Source organism: Idiotropiscis lumnitzeri, chromosome 10, assembly GCF_059441095.1.
Source record: "Idiotropiscis lumnitzeri isolate Australia: NSW breed Sydney's pygmy pipehorse chromosome 10, RoL_Ilum_1.0, whole genome shotgun sequence".
Taxonomy (NCBI): Eukaryota; Metazoa; Chordata; class Actinopteri; order Syngnathiformes; family Syngnathidae; genus Idiotropiscis; species Idiotropiscis lumnitzeri.
This window is the reverse complement of record NC_142400.1, coordinates 5,991,228-6,001,694: the sequence shown is the minus strand read 5'-3', so window position 1 is coordinate 6,001,694 and position 10,467 is coordinate 5,991,228. Positions and strand designations below refer to the sequence as shown.

The 10,467-nt window shown below is 46.4% G+C and overlaps 1 protein-coding gene across 4 annotated transcripts in view; it reads right to left on the bottom strand.

The window, feature by feature from the left end:
* Nucleotides 1-59: 59 nt before the first annotated feature.
* The window catches only part of cicb (capicua transcriptional repressor b), a 36,099-nt gene continuing 25,691 nt past the window's right edge, over nucleotides 60-10,467 (bottom strand). For 2 of the 4 annotated variants that reach the window (XM_088305962.1, XM_088305961.1), the window contains exons 5-21: nucleotides 10,307-10,418; nucleotides 9,501-9,683; nucleotides 9,216-9,348; nucleotides 8,966-9,135; nucleotides 8,169-8,307; nucleotides 7,717-7,814; nucleotides 6,494-7,361; nucleotides 5,712-5,851; nucleotides 5,459-5,622; nucleotides 4,566-4,777; nucleotides 3,684-4,121; nucleotides 3,094-3,371; nucleotides 2,800-2,957; nucleotides 2,564-2,724; nucleotides 2,179-2,313; nucleotides 1,902-2,036; nucleotides 60-1,330 (exon numbers count right to left, since the gene is read on the bottom strand). In XM_088305962.1, coding sequence (XP_088162088.1) covers nucleotides 1,071-1,330; nucleotides 1,902-2,036; nucleotides 2,179-2,313; nucleotides 2,564-2,724; nucleotides 2,800-2,957; nucleotides 3,094-3,371; nucleotides 3,684-4,121; nucleotides 4,566-4,777; nucleotides 5,459-5,622; nucleotides 5,712-5,851; nucleotides 6,494-7,361; nucleotides 7,717-7,814; nucleotides 8,169-8,307; nucleotides 8,966-9,135; nucleotides 9,216-9,348; nucleotides 9,501-9,683; nucleotides 10,307-10,418 — 3,784 coding nt within the window. In that variant the 3' untranslated portion in view covers nucleotides 60-1,070. The remainder of the gene's footprint in view (nucleotides 1,331-1,901; nucleotides 2,037-2,178; nucleotides 2,314-2,563; nucleotides 2,725-2,799; nucleotides 2,958-3,093; nucleotides 3,372-3,683; nucleotides 4,122-4,565; nucleotides 4,778-5,458; nucleotides 5,623-5,711; nucleotides 5,852-6,493; nucleotides 7,362-7,716; nucleotides 7,815-8,168; nucleotides 8,308-8,965; nucleotides 9,136-9,215; nucleotides 9,349-9,500; nucleotides 9,684-10,306; nucleotides 10,419-10,467) is intronic. The other 2 variants (XM_088305964.1, XM_088305963.1) reach the window with 2 other exon arrangements.

Below are 10,467 nucleotides of genomic sequence, written 5' to 3'. Positions count from 1 at the left end.
TAAATTATTCATAGAAATTTGTCTTGTCTTTGATACTGGAACAGCCAAACAAACACAAAAACATTAAAAGCCATATAATTTGTTTTGTCTCCCCCCTTGATGTCTTGTTTTTCAGTGTCCAGTTTTTGTCCCATGATACAAGGTCCATGTATGTAGACTCTTAGAGTATTTACCCAACAAGTTTTGCACTGAGATCACATGATCTGTTACAATTGTTCTAGTTTGATTGTGACCGTTTGGAGGGAGGAAAGGCATAAAGTGACAAAAGGAGGAAGTAGTAGAAGAAGAGTGTTGAGGTGGGTCTATAAATGTTAAAAAAAAAAAAAAAAACGCCTGTAGTTTGTTAAAGGGAAGACAAAGCACAGGGGAAGGGTACAGAACATACCTCCAAAAATTCCAAAGGAAGGGCAAGGAAAAAAATCTACGGAATAATAAAAGTCACAGGTGGAGCCAACACAATGTTAAAATGAAAAATATATAAAAAAAAAAAAATGGCCACCATGGGCCAACCTTCATTCATGCGCAACCAATGAGAGGCACAGGAATGTTTGCTTCCTTCAGACACTGACGCAGGGTACAGCGGGAATGATGGCACAGCCAGAAGTCCACTTTCTGTCAACTCTGCAGTCCTTTTTTTTTTTTTTTTTTTTAAGAGCTCTCCGGAAGTGGCCTGTCGGTAAGATGGAAAAGCAACTGATCATGCCAGTGGTTCCAGGTTGAGGGATGAAAAAAAAATCTTGAGGGTCCCAGCCCCCCAGAATGTCAGCAGAACCTTACTGGAAGCGACTACATCCAGGGAAAAAAAAAAAAGAAATTTGATGACTTTCCCTCTTAACATCATTCAAAATAAATCCAGATAAAATGTATCCTCTTCTTTTAACGTCAATGAACACATTTGGTCTTACTTAACATCCATGGGAAGTTTCCAGGGAGTCCAATGTTCCGGAATCTCAATACAGTTGCCATGGTTTGTCCAACATATTTTTTTTTTTTTGGTACTTTTGTTCAAAATGGACATATCACTGGGCTTACAGAGATGGGACTACAAATCCACATTGTGGCAAAAGTCCTCATCTGGAAGAGTCCTGCGAGTCGCCAGGATCTTCCTCGGCTCCGGGTTCCGCGTCCTCGTCCTCTCGCCCGGGCCCATCCCCCGACTGGGCGCCGGAGGGTCCGGGCAACGAGTCAGCGGGGCCGGCGAGACAGGCAGCGTCGGCCGGGGTGGCCGTCTGCATGATCTTCTGCCGGACCTCTCTGATCTTCAGCTGCAGACACACCTTGGTAGGGAAGATGTCTGAGTACCTGGTCTGGAAGGCGGCCGTGGCTTGCGCTACAAGCGGAGGAGGACAACGTCAATTCCATGGTTCGATAACAACAATGTTTTTTTCGACTCAAATGTGAGATGGGAAGTATGCTTAATCCACACAATTCGTATGAGCATTTGCTGACATTGCTAACCAGAAGAGCAGAATCTACGCTCTTTACTGTACACTCAGATGAATTAAAGCACTGAGTTGTGGTGTGTATAGCACAGTACGAGAAACCCGTTTATTGGGTTTCTCGTACTGTCTGGCTGTTAATTGGCTAACCTGTTAGCCAGTCTGCGTGTACTCATGTAGGAATGTACTTATCACTTATTTCATCTATGTTCATTTGTATTCACAGACCAGATTTAACACAGTACATTCGTTGTCATTTTTTCTGATTATTATGACCACCTTTAACTCTTGTAAAGGAAGTTTTAATTTACCGTCCCACTTGCTGTGTGTTTTTTGATTGCATTTGTAATTATTATTATTTATCTTACTATTATTATCATGTTGCAAGCTGTCAAATTTGACTCAAATATTGTGATCTATTTTGGTAGGGTGCACTGCTACGGTAGGGTTTGTTTTGTCAACCTGATGGAAAGAAGCCCTGCTGCTCCTGGAACAGCTGCATAACCAGCGCCCTCCTCTGGTCCAGCGTCCGTCGCAGGGACGAGTACGGCACTTTGTCAAACTCCAGTTCAGCTAGGATGTCCTCGCCATCAGTGCCTATGGAAAAAATACATCTGATGCACTGCGTTTCTTTTTAATTCACCTTGAATCTTTGTCTCCATTTAGGAAAGAGAATTACAACTAATTGAACTCTGAATAATTTTGAGATTTGGTGTAGTAGCTAGTGTAAATGTGTTACCTGGCCGGTCGAAGGTGAAGATGTCACCCTCGCACTTGGCGGCGCTTTTGGGTGTGTTGGGCTCCGAACTGCAGCTGGAACGCCGCCGACTCTTCCTCTTTGGAGAAACTTGATCGTCAGTGGCCGAGTCCAAGTCTGAAGCACAAAATAAGCAACATGACTATTGGGTGTTACCACTAAAGAGTAAACCTTGACTTGAAGATTGACAAACTATTTAATTCTATACATGTGCAATATTATAACGTGTTTTTTTTCATTATTGAGAAACAAAAAACACATTTCCATTAAATTTAATGGGGAAAAACAATTTGATGGTTTTGAGTTAAAAACACCATCACTGGAAATAATTAAACTTGCATCACAAAAACAATTGACAAATGGAGACCTGTTGAGTTCTTCCGCTTACGCCGATAGCTTCCCAGGATGGCGCGGGGTGACGTGGCGAGGCTCTGTAGAGTGGGCGACGGCAGCACCTCCTCGGGCCGAAACTCAGGTAGTTCAGCGAAGCGCTCCTCGAAGTAGACCTCCGACAGCACCCTTCCCGACCAGCAGACACAAAAGACACGCAACATATAGCGCGCCGTCCCGCTGGCAATATGGTGTTGGGTTGCCAGCACTCACTTGTCCACGGAGTCAAATGTCTTCTTTAGTGGTGGGGGGCGGGCTTTGATCTTCTTTGGCGCTGGTCCTTCTTTGTCAGTGTGCGGTGGCGGTAGGGTGTGCTCGGTGGATAACGGGGGAGGTAGAGGAGAGGAAGGGAGGGAGTCCTTCCATCCCGCCTGTAAAAATAAATAAATAAATATACAAAAGTTATAACACTCAGAATTTTGCTCTGAAGTGGGGTCACTCGCATCTGAAGGCATCACTGAATATTCCCTTTACATACACAGCCCAACGTGTAAGCTAGCTAGTTACCTCTCTGGTGGTTTCTGTTGTGATGTCACAGGTCGGAGGCTCCTCAGCCGAATGTGAAGCGGGAGACACAGTTGTCGCTCCCGTCGGTTCCGGGTCAAAGGAGAAGTGGCTGTTGGATGAGGCGGCCGCGGTGACCTCTCTGTCCCTTTCCTTCTCTCGCTCCTTGCCGCGACCCCCTCCATCGTAGCTGCCCACTGGGATGCTGGCCAGCGTTGCCTTCACTTTCTGGGGCGGTCTGGTTGGGAGCTGGCTGAGCTTGATTGCGCCAGGTGTGCTGGCTGCGAGAGAGAAGTTATAATATGTAATAATTGAATGCATGATTAAAATAAATAATTCTTTTGAAAATTTAAGGGAAACTATCAAATAAAATACAAATTGCATTTATTCCACAGAATACGAAAAAAAAGTAAAACACAACAATACCACGGTAAGTGAATACAACACTACGCCAACTCTAGACAGTCCGTTGCTAAAAAAAAATGCAGTATCATTTGATGCGTCCATAGACTATACTATTTTTTTTTTTAGAGTTCAATCAATACTTCTACTTTTCTATTCTTTTTTCTGCGTCATAATGTGAACAGGCATACCAGGTGTCCCGATTTGAAGCGGAGAACTGCAGGGCCTTGCAGGAACAGTGGGTCCACCAGGGGGCGCTGCTGAGCTATTACTTATGGCGCTCTGCGCCTGGCGGTCCGGCTGCATCATCACCTCTGTCTGCCTCTCAGCCTGACCGTCGACAGCTCCGTTGGCAGGCAGGTGGCGCTCTAGATGCGGCTGCAGGACCGTGATGGCGGCGGAGGGCGCCGTGTGCTTGGCCATGATGTGGCTGGAAACCATAGAGGGAGTGGAGACAGAGTAGACAGTCGCGCTAGGTGGTACGGCCGCCATGGAGACCACCCCGGTCGCCATGGTGACGCTCTGCGAAGGAGGGTAGATGGCGGTGACGATCTGTCCGCCTGAACCGCAGACGGGGGCCGAACTGGGGGGCTGAGGAGACGGCGCTGTGGCCAGGAGCGGTGGTTGACCTGGATGCAGGTGGACAAGAGTGTTGAAGTAGGAGTCTGACAGCCAAACAAGTGCAAAATCAAGTGAAACAATTAAAACAAAATAACAGTTGTTCAGTGATTTGCATAAGGGTACGACTGTTAAGAACTGTTTTTTTTTAATTTACTGAAGTGCTGCTGTTAATATTTAAACTGCATTATATTGCATGCAAAAAGCCTCCAAGCTTCCAATTGCAAAAAGACTGGATATTCATTAAAATGGCAAATAGTGTTTAGCCACTATGCGAGTTGAGTGATAGCGTCAGTTGAGGCCACCTAAGAATGTGATTTTGTTTACTGTATATTACCGTTTGTTCAAGAAAATGTCTGATGAAGAAAATCTGTAAAGATGTGAACCACGGTATAGCAAGGGATGCCTGTATTTTTAAAGGAACAAATGAAATGATGTAACTCTGTTGCACTGACCAGCGATCAGTGGCTGAACCAGCGTCTGGCCAGGCGGCGGGATGGTGGTAAAGCCGAGAGTGGCCAGGGAAGGTGGCCCGTATGCGGAGCCGGGCAGAGGCAGGGCTTGCTGGGAGGTGCAGGAAGGCGAGGACGAGGACAGGGAGGCTGCTGTGGTGGACACCAACGGCAGAGAGGATGGCACCCCCGGAGTGGACTGCACATAGGTGATCCTGCAGAGTTGAAAGGACTTTGTCAGCGGAAAATGTTGAAGGGGTTGACTGGGTTGAACAATGTGACAGATACAGGAAGGAAGCTTGGTCAGAGAACAAAAGGAGAAGTTGTGCAGAGGATGCGTTGTTGTACGTGTGGGTGTGTAGCTGAGAGGTAGCGTGTGGGGGAGGACGGCCGAGGCAGCGCAGGGGCCACCAGTAGCATGACTAACGCTTCCAGAATAGAGCTGCTCCGCCACAGCAGCACCCCTGCTGTACTTCTGCTTTTTTTTTTTGCCCCCACACATGCAGATTCCAAACAATCCTGATTCCTGCTCTGTGTCATTTGGGTAGTCCAACACAGTTAAGACATTGATTCCATCATTAAAGCACTACACAAATAAGTGCCTTATTTGGCTAAACATGGGTGAACTATCACATTTATACCATTGACAGGAGGAAAAAAAGCCAACCATTTCATTGGGCTTGGTAGAACAATTTGGTTGTCCAGTGAGTGAACACATTGAGATTTTTGAGTGCTTGCACACACACCATGCATGTGACATCCATTTTGCAATTCATTTTTTCAACTAAAGTCTGCACCCACAGGCAGAAACGCAGCACCTGCAGGAATCTGTTTTGTTGTTCTTCCGGTGTTCATTACATTTGGAAATGTGTGCATGGTTTTTGTCATCTTCATACCTGGTGGTTGGAGGAGGCAGCAGAACCGCCTGTGAGGGCGCTGCGGGGCCCGGAGCCACAATGGCAGCAGTGGCCATTGTCACGGGGAAGGTGCTGGCAGGGTGGATCGCTCCTCCTTGTGGCAGCTGAGACTGGACCACAGGCATGGGTGCGATCTGGATGATCTGGATATGTAGAGAATAAATGGATAAATAAAAACGCAATGAGTGCTCCACAATGTAAGCTAGTAAAAATCTTTTTCGAGGCTGCGAACCTTGCTTCCTGTCTGAGCGCCGTTCTGGATAGGAAGAGGCGGCGCCACGATAGGAAACTGCTGGGTGGGAGCCGGCGCGGTGCGTACCGTTGCCATGGGGACGACCATTTTGCCCTGGAGCACCGGGGACTGTGTTTGCACTGAGCACAGTAAGAATAAATATTTGTTGAATCGGTGCAATATATATAAGTGACAGTTATTAGTTGATTGCTTGTTAGTTAATCGCTCATAACACCGCACAGCAAGATAATCGCACAGGATAATCTTAGAGAGAAACTCACGAATTGGGCCTTTGCCAAATTTGATCGCAAGGGAGGGAAAATGCTTCAAATTCGACTTGATTATCACAATGTATGAAAACCACTTGATGATCATCAGACTTGACTGTTTTCCAAGCAGAACGAGGACATTTTTTTTTCTTAAAAATGGACAATAATTGCTGATGGTAATTTTTAAAGGACATCCAATAATCAATCGGTCTTTTGCTGACTTTATTCAGAAGGCAGGCATAATGCTCAAACTTGACTCAATTGCCAGAATGCACGTTGCCCGCCTAATCTAACCACTCCTTCTATTCTATGACTTCCATTTATATGAAATGAGTAACCGTGTTTTTCCGTTAAATAGATGTAGGGCAAAATTATTTCACACGTGTATTTGCAGACAGTATATGTTTGCAGACTTCAACAGACAATTCAGACGTATGCTGTCTGCAAAAGTCTTATTTGTATGGAAGCTCAAGAAAAATCCAAATACACTCAAGCATGATTCTTAGCGCTCACCTCTTGTTCCCGGGCTGGACGAATAACACACGAGCGAACTATGACCCTGCTGCTTCCCGTTGGCCAAGGGCGCGTGTGTGGGCGGCACTGCGGGCAGGTTGAAGATACTGGTCGGCTGGCAGAGCTGCTGCGGCGGGCTCTTGGGGTTGGCGGGGAGGGTGGGTAGTATGTACTGTACTTGCGTGATGGTCTTACCCCCCGGGGGTGCTGAGGAGGGGTTCTGGAGGAACTGGGGTTGGAGCAGGGGCAGAGGCAAGGGTCCGTTTGAGTGGCAGTTGGAAGACGGGGGCTGAGGCTGTGGAGACGGGCTGATGAGCTGCACGGCCGGCTGCCCGGACAGCGTGCCCCCGAGCACTAAATTCGTCACCACCCCGGCACCCACGGGGCCAGGCGACGGGGAGGAGTAGCCGCTCGCCACGGCCGCCACGCCGCTTCCCGGGGCCGAGCCAATTAGGAGTTGCGGTTGCTGGAGCGTTAGGGGCTTCCTCTCGGGCGGGTGCGGGCTGGATAAGGTGCTGCCGTCTCTGGGTTTGCTTACGATGGGGAGCGGCGTGCTAATAACGGGGCGCATTACGTTGGTCAACACGGTGGATGCCACTCGCACCGCGCCGATGCCGAGGTGGGAAGGCGACGCGGAGATAACCGACTGGCCTGAGGAGAGCGAGAGAGGGGAGGTGTGCAGCACTCCCGCCTCACTCCCAAAAGTGTCCTTAATGTCACCATCTCCCCTCTTACGGGGGTCGGAAAACCCCCCTGATCTCCCCTCGTCGTGGCGCTTGCCAGCCGGATAAAAAGACAGGGACACGCTACGGCCATGATGCGCGGAAGATGAGGCCGCCGTGGAGCAGATGACGGGTGCGAAGACTCGCTAGGAAGCAAAGCAGAACCAGATTGATCGCATCTGTCATCTGTGTGATGTCAAGTGCAAACTACATTCTTCCTGAGACACAAACATCAGACGGAAGCAATCCTTCCCATTGAAATGAATGGAAATGGAATGAATCCGTTCTAGCCCGAGAATAAAGTTAAATTTACAAAATTCTACCAAACAAGTGTGGCGCAAACATAAGTCAAAAATCTGATTCCAACTTCTCTTCACTTCAACTTTTCAATGTTTCATGAAACAATGATCAGTAAACATGAGACAAAGTGCCGTAGAGCAAGGGAATTCATGACGCAACGTTTCACTTTATTGAGAATCAACCGTCGAGACGGCCGTTTACCTTCTGAGTGCTCTCGTCACCGGAACCTCTCTCGCTGTCGCTGTCAGTCACCCGCTCCTTGCACTTCAGGTCAATGGAGCTGCTGGGATAAGGGTCCTCTGGAAAAGAACATGCACTACAGCTACACTTGACATTCAATGCCACAATTTCAGGACACAAAACTTGATCGGTGTCAATAAAGAAAATACCTTAAAAAATTGCCACTTTTTGTAAAAGAAATCGTGAGATTGTTAAAAATCTAAAATGAAATTTTTTTTTAAAAGGAAAAAAATAGGCTGGGCGGGGTCGGCAGAGATTTTATTTTAAAGCCATATTGCCCCCTCATGAGATAGATAGGAATTTGACTACAACTGACAATCAAGTACAGGAGGTTCTCGGGCTTTACTCTACATTCGCTGTAGTATGCACTGTGCGACGGGCAGAAAATTGTAATTTTGGTTGTTGTTTCTTACCGATGACGTCATCGTCGCCCTCTTCTTCACAGATGACCATGCGCTCCTCGTCGCTGGTCATGTCCTCGCTGACGCCCCGCTGGGACTGCGACAAGGGTGGAGCGTGGCTGGAAAACTGGCCGCCTCCATCCCCACACATCTTAAAAAAAATTTTTTTAAAAATCACAAATTATCCCTGGCTTCACAAAATGTCTGAAACATCATATCTATAAATTAGAACACATAGTAAAATCCAGGTTGTGCAAGCTTGTTATAGGTGAAAGTCAAAAAAGTTGAAAATCTTAAAAACCCAATATAAATTAGTCTCAAAATTATGTTACACATAAAGCCATCATCATTAACTTCCGCTTATCCAAAGTCAGGTCGTGAAGGAAGTATATGAAGCAGGAAAGCCCAGATTTCACTCGCCCTAGCTACTTTGTCAAGCTCGTCCTGGAAGATGTCAAGACGTTCCAAAACCAGCCAGTAGAAATAGTCTCTCCCGCATGTCCTGGGTCATCCACCCAGTGGGACATGCCCCGAACACCTCACCAGGGAGGCGTCCACTGGCTCTCATTGCCCATGTGAGCATTGAAGTCCCCCAGGATTACATGTAGTGGTTATTTTTTTTAGGAAGATAAAGAATCCAATTTTAAATTCCGATGGCATATCCTGTTAGGAACACACATGACACACATCCTAAAAAACGTAACAACCTGGGCTTGCACTCACTCACTCACACACTCAAACTGCATTTTCCGAAGACCAAATTTGACTATGAGTTAAAAATGAAAATTTGTGAGCAACTTAATTTTTACCTGTGCCAGTTCTGCCAGGGCTTGCGTATTGCCCCTGTCGCCTCTCTCCATGCTGTGTACGGCACTTTGCGAGAAGGCTCTGGGACGCGTCAGCTGGCTCATGTGACCCTCGGCCGTCTGACTCCTCTCCGACATGCCAACCACCCCCTTCATCTCCACAGAATGTGGCTCTATGGGCCGGAAAAACAAAAGGGGACATTACGGGCCAAACTCCAAGAGTCATGCTTTTAGAGAGTGTTGCGAGACCAACCCGTCGACTCGGACATGCTCCTCTCACGGATATCTTTGCCTCCGGGGACACCTCGACCTTCGGAGCTGGACTTCTTCCTGTCTTTGTTGCACCACTTCCAGTCTGGGTGAGCCTTAAAGTGGGCCTCCTTTACCTGGGGAAAGAACCACTTTGGGAATAAATACAGGGACGCATATATATTTTTTTATGCATATAAGCATTTTAGTCCACTAGTTTAATGCTAACATTCATTGAACATATCTCGTAAATCTTTATTTATTTATTTTTTAAATTGCGTCATTCTACCTGGAAGGCCAAATCGTGGTACTTCTGCTTCTCTTTAGGTCCGAGGGCATACCACCACTCGCCCAGGATCTTGCTGACAGTCCTGTTATCCTGGTTGGGGTGACGCTGATGCACCAACGCTCGATGGCGCTTGCTGAAAATCATAAAGGCGTTCATCGGTCGCCGGATGTGGTCCTTCTCCCGCTGAGAATGACAGACAGAAAAAATGTTTAACTACAAAAGACTCATATTTGGAATTCGACCAAAAATAATACTCTTCAAAAAGACCGCCATGCATCAAGACCGACAAGTGTGTCAGCTTTTCTTGGCTTTCTTAACCAGTGATGTAAGCGAGGAAAATCGCTTTGAGCCTTAGAAGAGGAATTGGAACTTACTGTGGCGTTGCAGCAAACATTTGTTTCAGTCACATAAATAATCTGGGTAATTTTGATCATTTCTTCAACCAATCAAAAAGTGAAAAAAAAAAGTTTAAAAACGTTTTTTTCTTTACAAACAATGCGAAAATGAGAGTGCTTTCTTTTGGAGAAAATATCTCTTGAAAAGCAATCATAATACATTTAATATACATAACAACAAAATTGTCACTGAAAATAACATTATAAAAAGGGAATATCTTCCATTTAAAATTATTTAATTATTACAGTAGTATAGTAATCCACTATTCCACAGGAAGGTTGCTAATTTTCACCAAGAAAAAAATTTAAATAATAAAAAAATAAACAAAATCAGACCATTCATTGCCACCCCCTACACTGAAGACTTCATCGTTGGTTGTTCAATGCATTTAAACAGAGAAAAAAAAATACCTTTCCGGGGCTGCTCTTGTCCCCATCTTTGGGCAGCGCACTTAGGGACTGAGTCCGTCGCTTAACAGGCGAAGTGGAGAGGGGCTGCTCGGGCACAACGCCAGGGAGGAAGCTACAGGAGACAAAATTTGGTTTATTTCATTTGGACAGGAAAGCAGTGG